At 41.0% G+C, this 26,394-nt stretch overlaps 2 protein-coding genes across 2 annotated transcripts in view; both read right to left on the minus strand.

Moving 5' to 3' along the window:
- Nucleotides 1-26,394, minus strand: part of LOC307154798 (B-cell receptor CD22-like) — a gene marked incomplete at both ends in the record, with an annotated part of 258,223 nt that overhangs the window by 210,425 nt on the left and 21,404 nt on the right. The gene's annotated exons all lie outside the window — the stretch shown is intronic.
- Nucleotides 9,573-21,705, minus strand: LOC307154719 (adhesion G protein-coupled receptor E3-like; the record flags this gene model as incomplete). The annotated part of the gene is made up of 11 exons (XM_079864805.1): nucleotides 21,678-21,705; nucleotides 19,149-19,220; nucleotides 18,804-18,996; nucleotides 17,725-17,844; nucleotides 17,418-17,599; nucleotides 16,859-17,302; nucleotides 16,549-16,781; nucleotides 16,397-16,463; nucleotides 16,223-16,314; nucleotides 11,168-11,329; nucleotides 9,573-9,630 (listed from the first exon to the last, which is right to left on the minus strand). Exons 3-11 carry the CDS (start codon nucleotides 18,970-18,972, stop codon nucleotides 9,573-9,575), a joined length of 1,527 nt encoding a protein of 508 aa, XP_079720931.1. The 5' UTR covers nucleotides 18,973-18,996; nucleotides 19,149-19,220; nucleotides 21,678-21,705.

The raw sequence follows: 26,394 nt of genomic DNA on the forward strand, positions 1-26,394 counted from the left end.
TAATGCTCCTCTGCTGAGATCTTCACAGATTTAATGTCTTCTTTTCTCTTCAGTTGATTTCATCTAAGGCTGTGGCTAGTGTTGTTTTTGGCAGCCTGTTTTAATTTTAGTTTTAGTCTAGTCTTTGTGTCAGGCTGTCATTTTAGTTTTTATTAGTTTTAGTCACATTCATCCTCTTTTTAGTCTAGTCAAGTTTTAGTCGACGAAAACTGATGACATTTTAGTCTAGTTTTAGTCAACGAAAACTGATGACATTTTAGTCTAGTTTTAGTCAATGAAAATTGTATTTTAGTCTCTTTTTAGTAATGTGATTCTATTTAACCCAGTCAATATAGAATTTCAAACAAGGCTATCTTATTATAGGCTATTTAGTAGGCCTATATTTAGGGCTGTGACGGTGGCAGGTTTTTTTTACCACCGCGGTAATGGACCAACTACCGGCGGTGGTTGGGGGGTTATTTAAAAAAAACTTGTTTTATATTTCCACACAAAGACGCGTGATATAGGCCTACACTCTGCGCTTTGAGAGGGATGTGGGACACAGGCAGGAAAACACGAAGATATCGATCTCCATCGATCTCTTTATGATATCTTTGTGTTTTCTACTTGATGTAAATTGGTTTGAAGAGCGAATTTTATCCTCCACAAGGGCGAAATATTTAGGCTATGTTTGAGATTGCGCTGCCAGAGAAAGTGAAACTAAAAATCACCCGCGCGTGTGAAACGCGCTTTACAACTAAACTTGACGCACCCTATGTCTAATATAACAAGCACAAACTGTTAAAAAGAATTTGACATGCAAGTACAAATGTAGGCTATTTGTCCTACAGCGTTTTCTACTTTACCACAGTAAAGAATACGAATATAATAGGCCTAGCGAACCAAGAAACGTTTATAATAGGCTACCTTTAGAAAATGGGTGAGACGTGACGTGAGTGAAGATTTGGGAAAAGAAACAAGAGATTCCATGCAGGGATGAGTCACGATTTTTGGATATTCGATTAGTTTATTTAATTATAGGATATCGAATAGGTTGTGCGATTATTCTCTAAAATAAAATCTCCATGTTCTGGCGCTGATGCGGTGACGTGTTCATGTAACCAGAGACGCTGCCAATAACATACAGCTGTCACAAAGAACCGGCAAAAGTAATGATTATGAATGTGTCAAATATATCAATGAGACATTTTAATAGAATAACTAATGGAGTAATATATTGTTAAATTCGCTGATAATCGGGTGACCAGATCGCAATCCAGAATTTAAAGCCGACAAAACTATGGGTTCACGCACAACTCTCATTCGTCGTGACGTTATAACATTTCGTCTCGTCTCGTTTTGGTCAACGAAAATGAAGAGACATTTTAGCATAGGTTTTATTTTTTTAAACCACATTTAGTCTCGTTTTTATTCGTCAACGATATTGCATTATACATGTCTTTTAGTCACCGTCACATGACCATGCATTTACGTCTAGTCTCGTCTCGTTTTCGTCAGGTGATAACGGTTCGTTGACGACAATATTTCGTCATAATTTTCGTTGACGAAAGCAACACTAGCTGTGGCTGAAGTCAGTTGTAGTTCTTGTGTTTCTCTTTCCTTCAGTGATTCTGCTTGTTAACAGCAGGTGTTCATAATTAATGCTAAATCATCACTTAATTATCTCATTAACTTCAACACAGCTTTAACTCTGTAGTGTGCACACATATGAACACTGAGCAGTGTTAATTTAACATGGGCGTTTTTCTGTGTACTATTACATAAATCTTACCTGTTTCATTTACATACGACTGACAAATATAAATCACATTCAGTTTATTAATACAATTACATAAATCTTATCTGTTTCATTTATGTATGACTTAAACATATGAATCACATTCAGGAGTATTGATTGGTTTATGTTAAAACTATGTAATCCAAATGCATGGGAATTTGTTATGCAATTTAAATACATAAATCTTATTTTTAGACCCAATTTTTTTTTTTTGAGTGTATATTTAACATGAGCAAATATTGGCAAACAAAAGCTTATTTGAGGTGGCAGATATTTTACAGTAAAAATGTATAATCTATCCAGAACTAATCAACGAAATGTTGCCTTTCATATGTCTGTAACATAGGTCTTTCATTTTTATTATAAGAAATATAAATGTTAATTTGCAGTTTAATATGTTGCTTATACAAATACATTTTATTTCAACATATTTCAGTCGATTTTTACTCAGTATAGCAATAGTTTGCTAAAACCGAAACATTCATTCACAAACAGAAACACCTGACTGTAACGTTGTTTTTATTAAATATTAGGGCATATAAATGTTAATTTTCAGTTTAATACGTTGCTTATACAAATAGCCTACATTTTATTTCAACATATTTCTGTCGATTTTTACTCAACTCAGTATAGCAATACAGTTTGCTAAAACACCATCATTCATTCACACAGAGACGCAATTTAAATTTAAACTGTCTTTTTGCGAGCTGTGATAAACAGCGCGCATCTCTGCGGGCCTGCGGCTGCCGTTCATTCATTCACAGAAACGCGATTAACTTGAGAAGGAAAAAAAACTTACTACATATTCGGATTCTCTCTCCTGCAATACCCGCACTCTGAGGTAGATTTTCCATTATTATTATTTCTCACAGTGCTGCCAGATGGTGTAAACACGTAGGCTACAATGATCTGAATAAACTTGTGTTTTCTCGAGCTGATATGGGGGCGTTCACAGGTTTGCTTGGATTGCCTCAGTAATTTGCATTTGAATAGCACGCGCTCTCCGTGGGCGTGTCACATTACATTTGAATTAGCTCTAATTAGCTCGACTGGAATCGCTCTCTTTTAATACAGATTTCACAAAATGAGAATATTTGTTTTTTATATAAATTACCTCATATAAAAGAAGATAATTCAAGCTTCATGCCTGTGTGTCTGTATGCCTGTTTGACTGAGTATTCGCTGAGTTACAGTTCATTTTCGGACGCGTTTCAGAATGGTCTTCACTGACAGAGAGAAGGCAGAACTCGCATCACGTTTATTTTTCTTTATTTGGCAAAAAGCACAACACTTTGTTTTTATTGTGAGTATACACAAAAATAATACACATTTAACAGAATCGATTGATGTATGAAACTTGCTTTTAATATCAAAGTCCACAGAGCAAAATTAATTTCTTTTGAACTGAACTGAAAAAAAGCGAGCTGGTATCACCGGCGATACCGTTGACCCCAGGGGGTTAATGATGAGATTTTGCATACAAGTTCAGTTTCTGTGAATTTGAGTTAGGAAGAGTATGTAGTAGTTGGGTAATCAAGGTAATGAACAGTTCCATGAAAAATAATAAACATTTCATTAATTCATTCAATTTTGTCCCTTGGTGCAGTTTTTATGAGTTGTCTATCATTTTTGTACAACACCACACAGTTCTGTAATATGTGCCCTCTTTGTTTTCCCTTAGAACACGTTTGCCGTAACGGTGGCATGGACGAGGGAATGGAAACTGACCCATTTGCTAGGTTTGGGCGGTTTCCCACTCTCATTTAACACACGAGGTCCCAGCGGGGCACTGGCCAAAAAACAGGATCCTCTCGTGGTCAGTCTAGAAGAAGTGTTCACTGGCTGCACCATGAAGATGAAGATCTCCTGCAAACGCCTGAATCCCAACGGAAGAACGACACATACTGAGGACAAGATCCTTACAGTGGAAGTGAAGAAAGGCTGGAAAGAAGGAACCAAGTTTCCGCCCTATTTTAGTTTCCTTGGGTCAAGTCTAGCAGAAAGCCTCCAGCTGTGAACTCTTGGCCAGCATTTGGTTGTCAACTACACACATCTAACACATCAAACTTTACTTATTCCAAAGATGGACAGTAGAGCATGTTGTGATGTTGCGGGGCTACAATAATATAGTTTCTTATCAGCAGCCTGATCCTTTGGACACCTCAGGGAAGTCTTTCTGTGAAAGTAGCTTGTACTTTTTCTGCTAATACGGTCTAATGTGACCATTTATTGATGCCATGTCACGGTTCATGAATCGGCTGTCTCATGCTGATGTGTCTGTGTGAATGTAATTGTGTGGGTGTGGTTACTCGTTGTGTTGATTAGTGTCTCCAGCTGTCATTAATCCCAATTCCCTTTATATGCCCAGTAATTTCCCTCTCATGTTGTCAGATCGTTGTGGTTGTTCCTCGGTGTGTGTCCTGTTCCCGTGCCTCGTCTGCTAGTTCCTCGTCTGGATTTCGTCAGTACTTCGTGTCGTCTGGATGTTCCACGGTTCCTGTTGTTTCACTCGAGCACGCTGATCACCACACCACCACCGGATCGCCATCTCGTCCCTGCTTCATTTGCCACCTGAGTGTTTGTCCCCGATCTGTGTCTTACATCTGACCACTACTAATAAACTGAGTTTTACTTGCATCTTGCATCCTCCTGTTATTTCCTCACAGAATGATCTGACCAACCATGGATGCAGCAAGTGTGACCCAAGTCAACGACTTCATTGCTCACACCATCACACGAATGGACCTACAAGAGGAGAGCATCTCGGGCACAGGTCGTACGGTACAAGCACTCGTGAAGCAGGTGTCCGAGCTCACCCAACAAGTACAACTTCTAAGGATTCCCACTGCGCCCCCCACGCCAACCGTTCCCCCACCATCAGCGCCTGCAGCAGCGGAAGGATCGGCGCCACGCCTACCCACACCAGGGGGATATTCTGGTGAGCCTGAATATTGCAGAGCGTTCCTCACGAGATGTTCCATGCATTTCGCCCTACAGCCACGCACGTTCCAGAGTGAACAGGCTAAGGTGGCATTTGTATTAACCCTGCTGTCAGGGAAAGCAGCGCTTTGGGGAACGGCGGTGTGGGAGAATGGAGACAACTGCTGCACCTCGTTCCAGGCACTCTCCGAAGAAATGAAGAGAGTTTTCGATCGCGCAGTGGCGGGTAAGGAGGCGGCCAGATTACTCGCCGACCTGCGACAGGGAGAAGGCTCGGTGGCGGACTTTTCCATTCGGTTCCGCACCCTGGCCGCAGAGTGCCATTGGAACGAGGCGGTGCAGTGGGATATGTTCCTGCATGGGCTGGCTGACCGCGTTATAAGGGAGATTTACGTGATGGACTTACCGAGACGCTGAACGGACTGGTGGAACTTGCTCTGAGAGTGGACGCTCGACTGAATCGTGTGACCAGATTGACGCACCCCAGCCGTCCACAGCCCAGCACGGAGGACCACCAGCCCGGTGGTGCGAGCGCGGTCAGCCCCGCATTCGACCACGAGCCCATGCAGGTGGGGAGAGCTCGGCTTTCCCAGGAGGAGAGGGAAAGGCGGAGATCCCAAGGACTCTGCCTATACTGTGGCCGGGCGAGTCACTTCATCCACTCCTGCCCGGTAAAAGAGCAAGCCCGGTAGTAAGTATGAGGCTACTATCGGGTGGGATCTCCGCCGAGAAGACCTCATAACCATCATCGACCCTCCTCCCGGTAAGACTGAGATGGCGAAAATCTACGCACTGTACCAACGCACTACTGGATTCGGGAGCGGAGGGTAATTTCATGGACTTCAAACTTGCACTTAAGCTTCAGATTCCCGTCACTCCCCTCCCGCACCAGATTACCGTCAACGCACTCAATGGTCAAGAACTTCCCCGGATTACACATTCTACTGAAAACGTCACCCTCATCACTTCTGGCAATCACACATAACTCCTCTCATTTCTACTCATGGACTCACCACTTGCACCAGTGGTTTTGGGACACCCGTGGCTTTCCAGACACAACCCCCGTGTCGACTGGTGCACTAATACTGTTTCCACATGGAGTAACCACTGTCATGAGTCCTGTTTAGTGTCTGCCTGTCCCTCTGTGTCTGGTTCTATGTTTCAGAGTGAGGCAGCAGATTTGTCTAACGTGCCTGCGGAGTATCTCGACCTGAAGGAGGTGTTCAGTAAGTCTCGTGCTGCTTCTCTCCCTCCGCATCGTTCCTATGACTGTGCGATAGATCTACTGCCAGGTAAATCTCCGCCTAAGGGCAAACTTTACTCTCTTTCTGTTCCTGAGAGGGAGGCCATGGAGAAATATATTTCTGATTCTCTAGCCTCTGGGTTCATCCAGCCTTCCTCTTCTCCTGCGGGGGCGGGGTTCTTTTTCGTTGGGAAGAAGGATGGTTCTCTGCGACCTTGCATTGATTTTCCAGGCACTCGTGAATGACGTGTTGAGAGACATGGTAGATCAGTTCATATATGTTTACCTGGATGACATATTGCTTTTTTCTTCGTCTCTCCAGGAACACATTCAACACGTCAGACGAGTGCTCCAGAGACTGTTAGAGAATGGGCTTTTTGTCAAGGCGGAGAAATGCGCATTTCATGCACAGTCTGTTCCCTTCCTAGGGTACATCATCTCCTCTGAGGGAGTGCGCATGGATCCTGACAAGGTTCAGGCTGTGGTAGATTGGCCAAGTCCAGATTCCCGTAAAGGCCCTACAGTGGTTTTGGGGGTTCGCCAATTTTTACCGGCGTTTCATTCGCAATTTCAGCCAACTAGTCGCACCTCTGACTGCCTTGACCTCCCCCCGAACGACGTTCATGTGGTCGAACACTACCGAGGCAGTGTTCACCAACCTCAAGAGTCGCTTCGTTTCGGCTCCCATTCTTGTCACTCCTGATCCCACACGTCAGTTCATGGTGGAGGTCGACGCGTCAGAGGTGGGAGTAGGAGCAGTATTTTCACAACGCGCTTCCTCAGACGACAAGATGCATCCCTGCACGTTTTTTTCTCATCGACTATCGCCTGCCAAAAGTAATTATGACATTGGTAACAGAGAGTTGTTGGCAGTCAAGTTAGCGTTGGAGGAGTGGCGTCATTGGTTAGAGGGTTCGGGGGTACCCTTTATCGTTTGGACCGATCATAAGAATCTTGAATACATCAGATCTGCTAAAAGACTCAACTCCAGGCACGCTCGGTGGGCTCTTTTTTTCGGACGTTTTGATTTTGTTCTCTCGTACCGCCCGGGTTCCAAAAACATCAAACCCGACTCTGTCTCGTATTTTTGATCCATCCGAACGCCCGGTGACTCCCGAGTGTATTTTACCTGAGAAAGTTGTCATCTCCACTCTGGTATGGGAGGTCGAATCGAGGGTCAAGACAGCCCTAGAAGGGGTAACGCCTCCGCCTGATTGCCCTGATTGATTTGGTCGTTTGTTTGTTCTGGAGGGGTTACGGTCCGACATTATTCGATGGGGTCATTGCTCCAACGTGGCTTGTCATCCAGGAGTGACTCGAACCAGTTTTTTAGTTAAGCAACGATTCTGGTGGCCATTAATGGCTCGCGACATTCACGATTTTGTGTTGGCTTGCTCAGTCTGTGCCACTGGTAAGACATCTAACCAACCCCCAGATGGGTTACTTCGACCGCTGCCTGTCCCTTCGAGACCCTGGTCCCATATCGCTCTAGATTTTGTCACCGCCCTCCCGCCCTCCAATGGCATGATGGTTGTTTTAACCGTAGTGGACCGGTTCTCGAAGGCGGAACATTTCATCCTCTTGCCCAAATTACCTTCAGCCAAGGAGACAGCGGTCACAGTCATAGATCACGTCTTCTGGTTACATGGCCTCCCGATGGATGTGGTCTCTGACAGGGGTTCCCAATTCGTATCCAAATTTTGGCGAGAATTTTGTAAGTTACTGGGGGCCATGGTCAGCCAATCAGGACCTCAAGAGAATGTTGCGATGTTTGGTTGCCAAGAATCCGTCGTCCTGGAGCCAACAGCTTTCTATGGTGGAGTACGCCCACAATTCGTTACCAGTGTCATCCACGGGCCTCTCGCCATTTGAGTGTAGTTTAGGTTACCAGCCACCAATTTTTCCGAGTCTGGAATCCGAGGTCGCGGTCCCCTCTGCTCATGCATTCGTCCAGAGGTGCCGCCGTACGTGGACTAGAGCCCATGAGACTCTACTCCAAGCAGGGGGGCGCATGAAGGCCAAGGCCGACCGCCACCGGTCAAAGCCTCCCATTTACGTCGTGGGTCAAAAAGTGTGGCTTTCTACCAAGAATATTCTGCTCCGTTCCGTGTCTAACAAGTTAGCTCCCAAATTCATTGGCCCGTTTCCTGTCACCAAAATTATTAGTCCGGTGACAGTCTGACTCAAACTCCCTCCTGCGTACAGGAGAATTCACCCCGTCTTCCATGTGTCTAAAGTCAAGCCCGTGTTTTATTCTCACATTAATCTGCCTGCCCCGGTTCCCCCCCCCCCCCCCCCCCCGCCGCCACTCGTAGATGGGGAACCCACATATTTGGTACATCGCATTCTGGACTCGAGACGGAGGGGACGTGGATTTCAGTACTTGGTGGACTGGGAGGGTTACGGTCCGGAGGAGAGAAGTTGGGTACCTGCTAGAGACATTCTGGATCACTCCCTTATCGATGATTACAATCGACAGGTAAGGTTGTCTGGGAACGCCAGGAGGCATTCCTAGGGAGGGGGGGGGGTACTGTCACGGTTCATGAATCGGCTGTCTCATGCTGATGTGTCTGTGTGAATGTAATTGTGTGGGTGTGGTAACTCGTTGTGTTGATTAGTGTCTCCAGCTGTCATCAATCCCAGTTCCCTTTATATGCCCAGTAATTTCCCTCTCATGTTGTCAGATCGTTGTGGTTGTTCCTCGGTGTGTGTCCTGTTCCCGTGCCTCGTCTGCTAGTTCCTCGTCTGGATTTCGTCAGTTCTTCGTGTCGTCTGGATGTTCCACGGTTCCTGTTGTTTCACTCGAGCACGCTGATCACCACACCACCACCGGATCGCCATCTCGTCCCTGCTTCATTTGCCACCTGAGTGTTTGTCCCTGATCTGTGTCTTACATCTGACCACTACTAATAAACTGAGTTTTTCCTCACATGCCACTAAAAGTCATTTCCAATATAGTGGTGGCTCAAAGTGATGCTTGGATCCTCTCTCTTCTAAGTATGTGAAACAACACTTGATGCAGAAGTTATATGGTGAGAAACTCAAAAGCTCAAAGTCAGATAGAGGACAAATTTGTAACAAATACTAGATTTATTTAAAATAAATTATTTAGACTACTGATATTGTGGTTCATTTCTTATGCAAAATCATATGGAACCTTTTTCTGTTTTATTACAGGCAATTTATGTTATTGTTTTTAATTGTGAAACTAAATTTGTTTATTCACAAATTCTGTGGGATACTTCTGTGGGATCTTTTTGGATTGTGAGATTATGAGTTATGAATATGTTTTGAGTTTTGAATAGATTGTTTAATAGAAAATAAGTTGAAATGTTACAGATATCACACTGCTTTAATAAAACACTTTAAACTGAAAAATAATTGCTTTATCTTATTGTTTTTTTAGCATATTAAAAGTGTAACCCAGTATACAAGCCTCTAAAAATCATGGTAGTTCATCTACCAAAGAAATGTTGCACTTAAAGAAATTTATAGATTTACATAAGTGTATTGACCGCTGTAAATATATAGCATGTTAACTAGTGAAATTTGTAACGGAGACAGTCACGACAGAATCACTTTTATAACACTTCCTTCGCTGAATATGGATGCTTATGTCTTCACTGTTTCTTGATGGACATCTGAAGAACTTTCTGTACTGCTGCCTGACCTGGACAAGAATGAGAAGAGAAATAGTTTTAAACTCTGGTTAAAAAACAAAACAAAACACAGAACATGTCCAGGTTATTTTTCAAGAATTTAATTTTAGAAGATGAGAAATGAAAAATTAACTTAACCCTTTAGAACCTGAAGCTAAAATAGGTGTTTTTCACATATTTTGATTTGAAAAGTGTATGTTGTCTACTGTCAGGGGCAATTTGAATGGTTTTGATAGTGCAAACGGTTGAAGAGTTACGGTCAAATGAATACAGCTTGCTGGTATGTGTCGCAACAACACAGCCGGCTCTAAAGGGTTAAAGGGTTAGTTCACCCCAAAATGAAAATTAGCTCATGATTTACTCGCCCTTAAGTCATCCTAGGTGTATATGACATTCTTCTTTCAGACGAATACAATCAGAGTTAAATTAAAAAAATGTCCTGGCACTTCCAAGCTTTATAATGGCAGTGAATGGCCGTTTCGGTGAAAGAGTGACCCTTGACCTGACGCGCAACGTAATGACGAACACGGAGATAGAGAAAAACAAAACACCAATCACAAATAAGTTTTGAGCGACCAGAGCGTCAATCAGAAAGTTGAAAGTAGCTCAACTTTATGGTAATGAGCTATGACGCATTTCAGCGGCAAGCAGCGGCAAAACGCCAGCAACCAATCAATCTCAAAGTTTCCTATCATTTATGATATTGTTTGCTTATAGGGACCAGTTACAAAAGAACGAGGCATGGGATAAAATAGCTGGCAGAGTTGATGATTTATAATATTTTAATACTCAAATTTGTCTTTGTCTTACCAGTAGGGCTGCAATATGTATCATTTAAGCATCGATATTGCGATGTACGAATCCACGATAGTCAGGATATGCGATGTCAAGAATAGGTAGGCTATCGTAGTTAATCTGTGATTCAGTAACCGTACGGGCCAGCTGCTCCCCGGCCCTTGACACATGTGATTCGCGGATTAATTGCACAGTTTAACCATCATAGAGTGAAAGTTTGCCTGTGTTTTTAAGTCCTGTCAGTTTAACAGGGTGCGCTTGACAGGTCATATATAAGAACGAGCAGAGAGAGAGAAAGCCCCGGCAGTGTGTCAATATATTGCTTGTTTTTTCTGTTTACATTTCATGGTGTGACACTTCTCTCCTCCCATGATTGAACATAGAATGCTGCTACGTCAGAGCGGCCAAAGCGTCAACAAGCTTCCCCGTACTTTTTGACAAGCGTCCTTGACAGGGCGGCCAGAGTTTCTTTGCAGCTCAAGTCGGCGGTGGTGTGTACGTACAGTTAACCCCCCACTTTTATCATGGATGGATTATTAACAGAAACGGCCATTCACTGCCATTATAAAGCTTGGAAGAGCCAGGACATTTTTAAATATATCTCTGTATATCTTGTATTCGTCTGAAAGAAGAATGTCATAGACACCTAGAATGACTTGAGGGTGAATAAATCATGGGCTAATTTTCATTTTTGGGAACTAACCCTTTAATATAAAGTAGGTGAGAAATGATTTTCTGGTAGACTGTCTGTACTGATGTCTGACCTGATTATTGAGGACACAATAAACCAGGAACATGAAGGTTCCCTGCTGGGAGTTCAAGATCAGGAAGAGGATCTCCAGCTCCTTCCAGAAACCCAGAATCCAGGAGCAACCAAGAACCACAAACTGAGCCAGTGTTTTAAATATCATATTCCTGCAGAGAAAGATGGAGAGTTCATATATATTTATTGATTATATTGTTGTGGAAAATCTGCAATTGTCCTGTTATAAGTATGCCTTTTGTCTGTAGAACACTTCTGTATTGTAATCAACCACACTTGAAACTCGTTTATTAAGAAAGTGGTTTATGAAGAAAAACGTGCTCAGGTTACGTATGTAACCTATGTTCCTATAAAACCCTATGTACCTATAAAAACCCGCAAATAATATTGGCCCGCGTCAGCCATGACGTCATGCTCTGACGCACCCGGGAAGTATAAAGGGAGCGTTCGGAGAAAATGACATCCTCTTCGTCTGAAGGGACTGAGTAAGCAGACCGGAAGCATGGCAAGGAGACGCAGTGCTCGTTCCCTGTTCTCAGGGAACATAGGTTACATATGTAACCTGAGCACGTTCCCTTTCGAAAGGGAACTCCCACTGCGTCGAAATGACGCTATGGGAACGTCTATACCAATGCCACCATGCTAAGGGGATGCCAAACAACTAAGTGTAACAAGCACAAAAAACACAATAACCCAAGGTTAAAGCCCCTACTGCTTAAACGTCAGGCTAACAGTAGCACATCTCCCTAGGGCCACTGCCGAGCTCCAGCTCAAGGCATGGAAACCACATCTACAGGAAGGGTTCCTTAAAGGGAGTACGGCCCCGAGCCAAAAAGGTCTCTGGCCTGCTACTTTCGGGGGACCAAAGTCGACCCCTATGACCAGGGAGGCTATCACGTTTAGTGCTGAAGCCAACAACCTGTTTAGACCTAAGGGAAGCGGAGGCCTCAGCAGGAAGACTCCGAAAGCAGAGGAAGCCTGCACACTCACATGGTCTCCAGAACTTATTCACAAATAGTGAAAGTTCAACCTTTGCAGAGCTCAACAGGAAAGGCAAAAAATACAAATATGGTGGCCTCAGCAGGAAGACTGTCACAGAGAGGAGGCCTGACACATATCTAACCATAGACAACTTAATTATGTATATGGAGGCCTCAGCAGGAAGACTCTCAATGGAGAGGAGGCCTAACACAATCTAACCATAGACAGCTTAACTATGAATATGGTGACCTCAGCAGGAAGACTCTCAGTGGAGAGGAGGCCTGACACATATCTAACCACAGACAGCTTAACTATGAATATGGTGGCCTCAGCAGGAAGACTCTCAGTGGAGAGGAGGCCTGACACATATCTAACCACAGACAGCTTAACTATGAATATGGTGGCCTCAGCAGGAAGACTCTCAGTGGAGAGGAGGCCTGACACATATCTAACCACAGACAGCTTAACTATGAATATGGTGGCCTCAGCAGGAAGACTCTCAGTGGAGAGGAGGCCTGACACATATCTCACCATAGACAGCTTAACTATGTATATGGTGGCCTCAGCAGGAAGACTCTCAGTGGAGAGGAGGCCTGACACATATCTACCAAAGCAAGGCAGGTCTACAGCAAACGTAGTGTATATGGAGGCCTCAACAAAACGACTCTCGAAGGAGAGGAGGCCTAACACATATAGCTAATTATATATATATATATATATATATATATATAGAGAGAGAGAGAGAGAGAGAGAGAGAGAGACATACTTATGATAGCTACCAATCTGTTCGCAAGAAGGCCTAAACCTAAGGCATGCACTGCATATATGGAGGCCTCAGCAGGATGACTCTCAATGGAGAGGAAGCCTAACTCACACATTAACAGAGCGAAGGGAGCGAAGGGCCTAGAGTTCAGTTTTGTTTTGTTTTTTTGTTTTTTTTTTACCAAAAAGGGGAGGGGCCACTTCCCAGCTCTACCTGCAAAGCTGTTTGCATGGTAGCTACAGACAGAAAAGTGTATATGGAGGCCTCATCAGGATGACCCTCAATGGAGGGGAAGCCTAACACATATATCTATCCATCAAAGCCAACCTATGTATATGGTGGCCTCAGCAAGAAGACTCTCAATGGAGAGGAGGCCTAACACATATATCAAGGAAATCTAGCTTATCTTACCAAGGCTCATGGCTCTAAAGATGTAACTGCAAAGCGTAAACGTATGTAAACCTCAGCAAAATGACTCTCACAGGAGAGGAAGTCTAATGCACACCATGCACAGTTTAAGGTAAATATGGCCTGCCATATAGCGGAGGCCACATATTTAACAAAACAGAAACGTTTATTTGCAAGGAAGAACGGAGGCCAAAACTCAATTTTGCAGAACATAACAAAAAATATCACTTCCCAATACAGGAACAGCCTGTTCTACGTTCAAAGATGCATAATAAGCTTGACACAGACCGTCAGATTAAAATTATCATCATGGGTCCAGCACATGAGCCTGAAGTTTCACTTAAAACAGGGGGAAAGAGGGAAGGCAGGGCATGTAAAGGGAGAATGGCCATTATCTGCCTCTTCCAGGGCGCTTCTCATTACGATTACCCTGGAAGTCTTCTCTCCTTACCCCCTGCCTTTTCCTCCTGGCCTCGTGCCGTCTCATGGTCCTACTCCTACCAAGAGGAGGGGCACGAGCGGCGACTGAGTCCCGCTGGCCCTGTCTGTGCTCCTCAAAGCGAGACGGGCCAGGACCCCCGGGGTGTCTGGGTGCGGGACCTGGACCGGCGCGGAATGAAAGATTTATACGCTGCTGACCGCGCCCTCGCCTCTCTAAACTTCCCGACCACTGCCTCGACAGAAGTACCGAAAAGTTCAGAGGGCGAGACCGGGGCATCAAGGAGAAATAATTTCTCTTTCTCCACGATGCCTGAAAGGTTCACCCACAGGTGCCTCTCCGTGACCACCATAGCAGCCATAGAACGCCCAACAGCCGTAGCTGTCTGCTTGGTGGCCCGGAGAGCCAGGTCTGTGGTGCGGCGCAGTTCAGCTACCGCATCAGGTGATAAGCCCTGACCCTGGTCCAGGTCCTTCAGCAGATCAGCCTGGTACGCTTGCAATACGGCCATTGTATGCAGTGCAGCACCAGCCTGACCTGCCGCCGCGTATGCCCTGCCATTCAGACGAGACGTGGTCTGAAGAGGTTTAGATGGCAGGGTTGGAGCTCTTAGTGTCGATGCCTCCCCCCGCGCTAGATAGTTCGCGAAGGTATCCTCAACAAGAGGCATCGACACATACCCGTTCTCCCGCACCCCTTCCACATTGGAATAACTCCTCGTTTGGAAGCGATGGATGCGGGAGGAATACGGGTTCTTCCATGCCTTCACGATCTCAGAATGGAGATCAGGAAGGAATGGAAGGCTCCAAGGGACTGATGGGGTGTGGCCAGAGAGAAAGCGCTCGTCGAGCCTTCCACGAGCAGCTCCCTCCTGAACGCGCTGCCAAGGCAAATCCAGCCTAGCGGCAGCCCGCTCCATCACCTCCATCGGTTCTTCATACGCGGGGCAGGAGGGCTGGGCAGACTCATATAACATATCTTCGTCTGCCTCACGCTCCGCCTGCTCGTCTTGGTTAAACACCAGAGGAGCACTGCCTGCTGGTCCAGAAGATACCTGAGAGCTGTTATCTTCAGCCAGCAGCTCATCCTCGTCCCGCGCTGACGATCGAGAGAGACTCACTCCTCTCTCGAACTCGTCAGCGAGGTCTCTTTGCGACCCCCACGATCTGAGCCTCCTCTCGGCCTCAGCGCGAGAGGGACCCGAACCGCGGGGCAAAGAAGACTGTCCCTCCTCCCTCGAGAAGAGGGACAGACGAGAACGAAGAGTCCTTAAGGGTAGACTCTCGCAATGCGCGCACCCCGCCCCCTCGAGAGCAGAGCGCGCGTGCTCCTCACCCAAACACCAAACACATAGGTCGTGCAAGTCACCAGGTGTAAGACATCTCTCACACGGGTCAACACACTTCCTAAATGCTTTTGCAGGTTTATCCATTTTCAAGTACTCAGTAAATCAGTCCCTGAAGACGAAAAGAGGATGTCATTTTCTCCGAACACTCCCTTTATACTTCCCGGGTGCGTCAGAGCATGACGTCATGGCTGACGCGGGCCAATATGATTGGCGGATTTTTATAGGTACTTCAGTCATTGGTCACGCTGAGGCGGTTCCCATAGCGTCATTTCGACGCAGTGGGAGTTCCATTTCGAAAGGGAACTCTGCAATTGTTATTGTAAAATATTTTTTTTAAGAAAGTGGTTTATAAAGAAAAACATACCACACTTAATGTTTTAAGCATTAATTAAAAAGCACGAAGAGGAACAAAACGTATAAGAAAGAGCTTTGCTAAAGAAAGAAGATAAATGCAAGCATTACCGTCAGATGTGTTGTGGACGAAGCGCAGAATGCAAAGAAGAAAAGTCTGAAGAAGGAAGACTAAGAGGCGAAAGGCTTTATAAAGACTTATAAAGGAATGAATTCCCAGAACTCATGACACCTCAAGACTTAGGATTGGATAAATTGTCTGTAAGAGACTGATCATTTATGAGGGAATTTCCAAAGATGACGACCTCAAGAAATCAGATGGTCTATAAAAGGCTGAAAGGAGAAGATGAAGGCAGACGCTGATTCGTAATGGCCTCTCTGGTGTTACAACGCTTGTAAACGATTTACTCTTGAAGTTGTTTTGTCTTGTTTTTTTTTATATATTAGTACTTTATATGTAAACTAATTAACCTGTAGATAATAAAACTATATTTAATTGAAACTAAGAAACTCTTTTGCTACTCTCTCCTGCCAAAAGTCTTTGATTTCTAAAAAAGTGAGCTGAACAGACCATGAAGAAGTCTTCTGACCTGTGGATTGTGAGGATGAAAATTCAGATGCTTATGATTTAGGACACATTTGACTTTACCTAACCTGAGAATAATCAAAATAAGGTTAAAGGTATCTAGAAACATGCAGCATATAACAATATATATACACATTTCATGGAGTGTTCAAATCATATTGTTTGTTACTTGGTTCGTTTCATATGTGAAACTTCAGCGTTCAGATTTTTCAAGGTGGAGGTCAGACTGATGATGATGTAGATGAAGAGAATCATGTTTAACTGCACAGTAAGAGAAACAACAGTCATTAATCTTTAATCACTTTTCCTTTTAATACAAAGTCATGATGAGAAATGTGCTTACTGCTAGTATGACGCAAACAGGTCCCTGAAAACTCCAGATAAAGCCTTTATCTATTTTAATCCAGCACCTGTTTAGAGGAAGAAAAATAATTAAATGAACAAACGAAGGAAGGATGAAGGTGTTGATCTCTGAGTCGTTCAAACTAAACTCACTTTTCACTTCCGTAGCCTTTAGGATTCACCCCAGCAGACACAGCCACCACAACCAGAGCAACCGTATATCCAATCACACACAGGAATCCACTCCTAAGCACGCCCCTCCTTTTGGAGCTGATCTGTGATAGGTTCTTCACACAGATGAAGAGCAGCACAGCTTCAATGAACATCCACACAAAGCCGGAGAGAAAGAGGAAGTGCAGCACACCTGATATCACGGCACACAACACCTGGAGATCATGAGAGATGGTTATGATGATTCTCAGTGAGACTGTGCTGAGCTGTAGGGCTCCTTCATCATTCTCACCTGATGACGGCGTATGAGGCTCAGGAACTGTTGTGTGAGCAGGAACAGAAGGTGAGCCAACAGAAGACTCACGCAGAGGTTGATTCGAGCCACATTATTCACTCCAGGACTCCACTGACAAAGGGCAAAGGTCAACAGGGCCAAACTGAAGAACACCAGCCCCACGATCACACACACCAAATTCAACACGTCCAGCTTTGAGTCGCTCTGAGGAAACATGTCAGAGTACATGAGTGCCAAATCTGTGCTGTTCTTCAATTCTTCACTATAAATGTTCTCGTTCTCTGATGGGCGGCTGGTTTGCATGATGAGAGCGAATGTGGACAGATGAACACAGGAACACACAGTGTAGCTTCTGTTGGTCTTTAAAACAGAACAACCATCTACAATCCACTCGCTGATATTCCAGTACACACAGGACAGAGAACCGTTGGGGTCAAACTCCTGCAAAAAGAAGAAAGAACATGTAGTATATAGTAATAGTATAACTCTGAATATTAGATGTTTTCAGATGTTCATCAGTTCTCAGGTTGGACAAAAACACATTTCAGTCTCTCACTCTGATGTGTTTGAGGGTGAAGTTGACTGGTTTGGTGAGTTTAGTGTTGGTGGTTTTGAGAAGAGTAACTGAGATCACAGTGGACATCATGGTTTTATTCGTGTCAGTTGATGTGTTGAAGAAGTCTGGCTTCAGTAGATTCTCCATTGTGTTATAACTCATGAAAGCCACAGCAGCTGATCCTGTGTGACAGAAACAGAAGAAACTTGTATTCAACACATTAAAACCTTTAGTTAAATGTGGTTTAGTGATATATCTTCTAAAAATGTATTATTTAAAATGTTGTATTAAAACACATCTCACATACTTGTTTCATTGTTGTTCTTGGCGATCCCAATGAGATCGATGTCCACAGAAGAATTTGTTGTGTCAAGTCGAAGGATTTTATCTAAGGTGACACTGGGTCCAACCATGAAGATTTCAACCTCTGATTTAGAAAATAAACAGTTATGTTTATTTATTTATTTTTATTAAAGTTGATTCAATCTGCACAAATGTGGAGAAAAAAAAAAAAAAAAAAAAAACAGTAAAAAGACTAAAATAAAATAACTATTTCATCTAATTACTAGTTTGAACTATTCAGTTAACTTTGTACACAGCAAAATCCCCAGAGTTAAATTAAGTCAAGCTGGTAATGCTGTTTGTGGAGTTGTTTAATCCTCTTCTGCACAGATCTTGAGAGATGTAATGTCTTCTTTTATCTTTAGTTGATTCATCTTAGGGTAGGGGAGACCGGGGAGTGTTGCAACAGGGGATGGTTGCAACATGTAATTTTTCTCCAATCAGAAACAAGCTAGAGTGATGACACTCATACTGCAGATGCACAGTTAGACCCTCCCCCCAACCAAGAAGACAGTAGACGTATTCAACATCTGCTGCTGAATTTATTGAATAAAACTTGTTTTGGAGGTATGAAAGTAACATTTCAACTTACTTAGTTTAAATTATTGTTTTGCTGACTTCTTAGTGACATAGTTAGCATGTGTCAAAGTGTGTCATGGCTGATAGGTTTGGGGACAGTTGCAACAAGTTATAAATTGCATGTTTAATAAAAGTTTGCTGCATTGCAAATTGTTCAATTCTTCCTGTCTGGCACTGAAATATGGATAGATTGAATAGCATCTGCAACACCTGCACACTGAATATATTAAAACTCAGAAGTGTTTCCTTTGAGTTTTCAAAACTTTGCATTTTCAGGCATCCAAACTGACTCTTTGTTGTTGTGGAAACGAACGGCCAAAACGTATAAAAAGTTTTACGTTTTTAGTTGAAAACGGTGTCTTGTAAAAAGACTCTAAGACTGTGGCTGAAGCGGGTGTTTTCTATATAAACTATATCATATATAAGCTCAGTTTCATCATCAATAATAACAGTTTCTCCACTCACCAACAGCAGCAAGAGTAAAACTGACACTGGCATTTGTGTCTGTCGGCTTCACCAATGTAGAGATGAGTTTCTCGTTGGCTTTTAACACATGGTTTCCGTTGGAGGCTAGTTCAGCTGGGCTGACTGATGATGAAGATTCTGAAATCTCTCCTGAAGTGTTGAGGACCATATTCAAAACCTCGTTCACTGGAGTCTAATTTATTGATCAGAAAAAAAAAAAAAAAATACTGTAAATGTAAATGTTAAGAAAGCCAATTAATCAGACCTGCAATTTCAATCATGTAACTGACAATTACATTTGATTTGATTATTTTATATATATAAAAAATTCTCTTGAAGACTTACAGTCAAAGTAAGCTCTTGATCTGTAATGTTCTCGATCTGCTCTAGAAGATTTTGAAGCTTTTCAGTCTGACTCTGAAATCAAAATTGAGAAGACAGAATTTTACAATGTGTGAGTGATGACTTTAACCGGGTATGCTGAGTGCCTCTGAAATGAGACACAGACAGTGTTTTTTAACGAATTTCTTTAACAAATGATTCAATGACATATCTTTTTTTAAACATTTGTCGCCACCTACTGGTGGAAATGAAAATACTTTTCTAAAGGTGCTTTTCTGTATTTCGCTCGCTACAGTGGACAGTGTTTGTATCCAAACCAGTGCCGGCCCGAGCCTTTTGGGGGCCCTAAACTGAATTTGATTTGGGGGCCCCCCTCCCACCACGCGTAGTTAAAGTTTGAACTTTTTCTTTACTCTTTTACTAACTCTTTGAAACTTCTGAAAACAAACTGTAAACATATTCCAGCATTGCAATCTTGACATCGCAGCCTGTTCATTATAGCCGTAATAAATCTATAATAATAAAATAGTCAACCTAACATAAAAATTACACTGCTCTGTTTAAATAGTCAGTAGTACAATTCATACCGTTCACAGTAAGCACCGCTCCACTGTGATGTTTCCAAGCACATTTTTGCGTGTGAAAAGGATGATTTTTTCCGTCGATATTGGAACGTGAGTGAAGTACAAAGAAGCCTCTAATAAAGAATAGTTTACCATCCAAATACATCGTGAATCGCTTACTTTCACTTTCGCTTTAAATTATTTAGTTTTGGCTTGTTTATAGTTATTTTTTTATTTTTGTTCTGTTCTGAATATCATTAAATTTAAAGGATAAATCATTGATTTAAATGTCAATCATCAATCATTGATCAAATCAAATTTTTGTATCATGGCTTAACATTACCGTGACTTTGCGCACGAATTGTCTGCACGCGACGTTATGCTCATGACTCAAGCACTGGCAGACACAGCAGCAGATGTAGGCAGGTATATTAATCATGAAATCAGAATTTTACTTGTCTTGAATTATTTATTCATTCATTCATTCATTCATTCATTCATGTCACTTGTTTAAGTTAATTAATATGAAAAAAAAACACTGAAAAAAGTGAAACATCAGTGCAATTCATTCAAAATATATATTTGCATTGGTCCAATGGAAAATTGTGATTTTCAGTTTATACCTTCTGTTTTCACTTTGCCTCAAAGTAAGTGATACGCCCTCTATCACTGAAAAAAAATTATACTTTGGTTTAATGGGGGTGGTGATGGCGCAGTGGATAAGACACAAGCCTTTGGTGTGAGAGACCCGGGTTCGAATCCACTGTGAGACACCAATGTGTCCCTGAGCAAGACACTTAACCCCTAGTTGCTCCAGAGGCGTGCGACCTCTGACATGTATAGCAATTGTAAGTCGCTTTGGATAAAAGCGTCAGCTAAATGAATAAATGTAAATGTAAATGTAACTTAAAAAAAATGATGTAATTTGTTAGAGCTAATTTTTTTAGATTTTCTCAAATTGTATTTATGATTTAGTTAAAACCATTATTTTTGATTTAATGTCAAACCAAAATTATTATTTTTTTACTCAAGAGTGTTAAAGTTAATGAGATAATTAAATGATTAATTGAGTGATGATTGAGCATTATTGAAGACACCTGATGTTAACAAGCAGAATCACTGAAGGAGAAAATAATAAATTGTAAGTCACCATTATGGTAATCAGTGTTTGCTTTAGTTGGGCTCTTGACCCTTATATGTTTACTTTTTTTTGTCGTAGTATATGAGTTATAACTGACAGATGAAAAAAAAAAGTGATCGGATGGTGTTGGTTATAAATAAATAAATACAAATTGAGAAAATCTAAAAAAAAAATTGCTGTTACAAATTACATCAATTTTTTTTAAGTCAATCCAAAGTATAATTTTTTTTTCAGTGCAGGGGGTGGCCAGGGGGCCCCAAGCAGCCACTTAGTTCGCTTATGCCTTGAGCTGGCCCTGATCCAAACTAACAGAAGTACTGGAATAGAAGTTTAAGTTTGTAAAAGAAGTAATGAGAATGTATGGTTGAAATGGACAGCTTTGTGGACAGCTTTCTCTGCGCATTAAATCCCCCATATTGAATGCAGAACAATGATGTTGACAGAGAGTATAGGCTTCAAAGCTATTGTGGACCCGCTTACCCAAAACCCTGGTTTGGCTAATAAATGAATGACGGACAGTTACATATTTCCAACATTTTATTATGTAAGCTTTATGTTACTCCTCAAATAACAAGGGAATTTGTAGTAATTTCTATTATTAATTAATTAGCGAGTCCACAAACTCATTCTTTCAATTGGCTTTTGTATGCAGAGTATTCACAGCTTATATGGACTGAATTCCCCCCAAAACCATCAGCAATTATTAGAAAAGCACATTCATATTTCAGATTATACACATATCTAAAATGCACATGTTATTGCACTGCTTCAGTTTGGACTATTATTGATAGGAGTCTCTACAACTTCAATTTCAGAAACTCAACTTACATTGCGTCCTTCCAGCAGTGTTATATTTATACCTGCAATGACAGAAATCAGCATGAAGACAAAAATAAACAATAATAAACTGCAAAACTGAAAAAAAAAAACTATTTTATTAAGCAGCAATTTCAGTAAGATTGTGGATTCAGCAAGATTTCAGCAGTTGTGGACTAATGGTGAGAGCAGTGGATCCAACTTTTTAGAATGGTGTTCCTCCTTCTGCGTTCCCCCTCTCTTCCGGACTTCAGTCATACCTTTTTCATTAGGGGACAATATTTGCCCCCTAAATTTATTTCCCAGTGCTTTCTTTACCTTTATGCATAACTTTATGAAATAAAAAATGTTTTCAATGAAAAATGTTCAATAGAGCAATATGCAATGATGGAAAAATGAAGTGATACTTTAAAATATATTACACTAAAACCAGTAAGTCACAGTCTTCTCAATGAGCGAGTCATTGAGTCCTTACATTCAGTAACAAAGCAACTAGCTGTGTTTATAAATGAATCATTGAATGATTGACTCACAATTCTTTTCAAAGCTGCAGAATTGTTTACGAAACACTGCACTGTAAAAAGAGATGTGTTAAAAATGTTTTAACACATGTAGCGTGTGTGCTCAGGGACAACACGTTGTGTCAGTTTTAACACATGTAGTGTGTGTGCTCAGGGACAAAACATGTTGTGTAGATTTTAACACATGTAGTGTGTGTGCTCAGGGACAACACATGTTGTGTCAAATTTAACACATCTCTGTGTTTATAAGGACTACACATTTTGTATTACCTTTAACCGATAAACGTAATCATTCAAATTCACTAAAGTATTAAAATCTGCTTTATACTTTGGTAATATACTGATAACCCCCATAATAATACAGGAGATAAAAAGGAAAAGCACATGATGATTCAAAGTTCACCACCATTGGTTTTCCACGAATCGAGAAACATGTTAATGTAAAGAAGGTGCACAGTGTCATACACACAAACACAAAACACCATCATGGTGACACACACATGACTCCAAATAATGCCAAACACATTCATTGAACAATATATGATGTAATATAAACCCCAAATGTACATGACTGATACAAAAACTAAGAAGAAACTTATTTAGATGAAATAGCATCTAATGTGAAGTGTCACGTTTTACCCACTCCACAGTACACCAAAATCAAATCAATTACAACGCCAGACTATCGATGTAAATGTCTGTTGAGAGAATAATGTTAAAAATCAAACTACTCTTGCTACTCAATGATCGCATTACATTTACTGAAACTAGTTTCTCAGCAGCGGCGGGATTTTACTTTGCTCCGGTTAGTAGTACTGCGGTAAATACACTTGCGTGATTGTCATGTGGACCGGTTCTCTCAGTTGCCTAGGTAACTTAATATCACTCCGCCGCTGTTGTAGACTGTGCTAATAAATACAGGGAACAAAGTATAACTATTGCAATGTGATGAAAGGGTAGTTTGATTTCTAACATTATTCTCTCAACAGACATTTACATCGTTAGTCTGGCGTTATAATTGATTTGCTTTTGGTGTACTGTGGAGTGGGTAAACTGTTTTAATGGCAGGCTAGCAGATACCGTTGACTTGCGCTAGCCTAGCACCGGCGAACTATGCAAGGACTGGATGAAAATGTTGAAAACTGTGTCCACTGATAACTAACACCCAGGCTAACTTGGAAATGAGGTCCGATGTCCAAAATCCTGAACCACCCCTTTAAACAAACCAGCCCTAATCAATACATTTACTTACTTGGCTGACATTATTAAATTAGTAGTTTATGCAGCTCTTCTTCATTAAATTAGTTGAGTTGACAGAATTAGTTGATCAACTATATGTAGGAGCATTGCTTGTTCCTGTCACGGTTTTTAAGGTGATAATCCGTTATAAATATGAAGATTGTATCTTGAAGATTGTATTGTATTTTATTTTCTATTGTAATTTTTGTAAAAAACAAAAAACAAAAAAAATGATGTAAAAAAATAAACAACTTATGTTCTGTTGAATGTGTTTTGAAAACTTTTTGTATGTTGTATAATTATACATCTAGGTAACGAAAATATATATTTTAGAAGGGCGCCCTTGGTTCATTTGCCCTGGGGCCTGACCTTAAAGGTGGTATCAGCGATTTCAGGCCCAAACATAAATGATCACATTCATCTAATATTTCCTAACGATCCGCTAGCTGCCCGCCCCATAACCAATCATCGACAGGGGCGGGTGTTGTGAGGTTTTTTGCTCGTGCACGGCTGCCTATGACGGCTGCACGCGAAAACCTCACAACCCCGCCCCTGTCGATGATTGGTTGGAACACTATTTATTTTGGTTTTGAGTGATGTTGATACCAACTGTTTTTGTGAGCAGGGGGCTGTTCCATAAAAGACGCTTAGAAAAGCGGGGATTAAACTCCAAAACCGGACTTGAATAAGCCTAACAAATAAGTTGGGGCTAAAATGATTCCATAAAAGGTAATTGAAGTTCACGCAATCTCACTAATTTGATCCAGGTTTATCTAGTCTACATAATTGCGTGTGCACGCGTTTCTGAAGCAGCCCTAGAGGTCGATCGTGGATCAAATCGATCCACCATCAAACAGCGTATATTGTGTGCTGTTTTATGCGTTTGTGACATGTTTTTTCCCCCTCAGTTCAAAACTTTACATGCAGTTATATTCTCCATCTGTAAATGTTCGAAAGTCATGCAAATGTATCCATTTTGCTGCTAATTTTCATATTGAACGAGCGCTGCTGCACGCATGCGCGCCAAATAGAAGCGCAATAATTCTTAAAATCGGAAAATTCGGAAAATTAATATGCGATATTTTATAACACTAGAAATATCTTCTAATTATAATAATTTATCTTTAGGATGTTGGATAAGTTGCAGTAAACTTCTAGCGAACAGAAGTACTTCAGTGAAGTAGCCTAAGTCAGGGAAGATTTTAAGAAACTAAATATATAGCGATACAAAATATAGTTTTGGGTATAGGACCTATGCTACTTAATAAAGATGATGTATACTTATTTAGAAAGCTGAGAATTACAGCTTTTAATGCAATATTTTTTTGGAGAAAGCAAGAATCCCCAGTTTTAAATGAGTGGTTTGATTTAGTTTCTAAAGTACACTATGGAGAGGATAACATGAAATTAAGAGCAAATGTATACATTTTGAAAAGATATGTGCAACTCTAAAATCAAAGAATATTCCATAAAATAAAGGAATATATATTATTAACTACATTTTTATATAACCCTCCCTCCCTTTTATTTCTAGTTATTTGTTATTTTATTTATTTACTTATTTAATATTGAATATTTGATATTCAAATAATATTACTTGAATAACTATTAGGAATTATGTGTCATTATAAGAGTTTGATATAAATATGTTAATGTTAAATTTTTATTACTATTTATTTATTGTTTTTTTGTCTTTTCCCCCTTAAATCATATGTAAAAGTGTCTATGTACTTTTTGGTTATTGTTCTAATCATGTGTGTTTTTAGGCTATGTGTTGGTGGGTATTATCACAAAAGAAAAAAAGTAGAAGGAAAAATAAGGAATATTTATTGGGGGAAAATATGATGTGGGAATGGAACTGTCCATTTGTATAATTGTGTTAAATGTGTTTGAATTGAAAGACATAATAAAGTACATTATATATATATATATATATATATATATATATATATATATATATATATATATATATATATATATATACTAAAATATTTGTTATTTGGACATTAGATGTGCCTTAGAATTTTAAACCTGTATTTTTATGATAGCAATAACTGTAAAGGGGTAATAACTATTGTAATGGGGTAAATCAAATGTAGGCTAATATACTGTCAATTACTAAGCTCAGATTCATCTTACCAGTTAAAATTTATACTCTGCTTTTGTAATTATTTATTTTTAATTTTGTGATTTTAACTTCTGCTTTAAAAATCTTTTTTTAGATTGTGTTCTAATGTTCTTCTAATCATAAACATGTACTACAACTGCCAAACAAAACCAGAGAGAAATGTATTCATAAATCTTTAAAACAATCTAATTAAATCTTGGGCACAAAACATTCAGCCAGTAAAAAAAACTGTAGTACATATATTGTATTTAGGCCTATCTATCTATCTATCTATCTATCTATCTATCTATCTATATAGGTCTATATTGTCTAATTTATCATTGTAGCCTTATTTAAGTTGATTTTCTGTATACTGTGTATTTATTTTTGGACTAATAGTGGTTAATAAAGTCCAATAATGGTATGAGAGAGTGTCAGTGGTAATATCATTGTGTTCTTGTCGGTCAGTGTTAGAGGATCTGTGTAACAACTGAGGCTTAGCTTGACAGTTAGCCTGCCCTGGACCAGGCTAGTGTCCCAGCATAAGTTGCCAGGGTAACTGAGTTTGAACTATTTTAAGTTTGCTTTATGAAACCGAATCTACCAAAAATAAGCCTGACTAACCGAAATAAGCCTGGCTTATACTCTAATCTTGGTTTATGGAACAGCCCCCAGGTCTCAGAGCCTAGGCTACCTAGAGAGACACGTTTTTTTGACAGCATGCTTATGGGGCGGGCAGCTAGCCGATCGTTAGGAAAGATTAGATGAATGTGATCATTTATGTTTGGGCCTGAAATCGCTGATACCACCTTTAATGTAGGGGAGAGCGGGCACAACATAGTTGTAACACACTTGTTTTAAA

Source organism: Squalius cephalus (genome assembly GCF_949319135.1).
Source record: "Squalius cephalus genome assembly, chromosome: 2".
Taxonomy (NCBI): Eukaryota; Metazoa; Chordata; class Actinopteri; order Cypriniformes; family Leuciscidae; genus Squalius; species Squalius cephalus.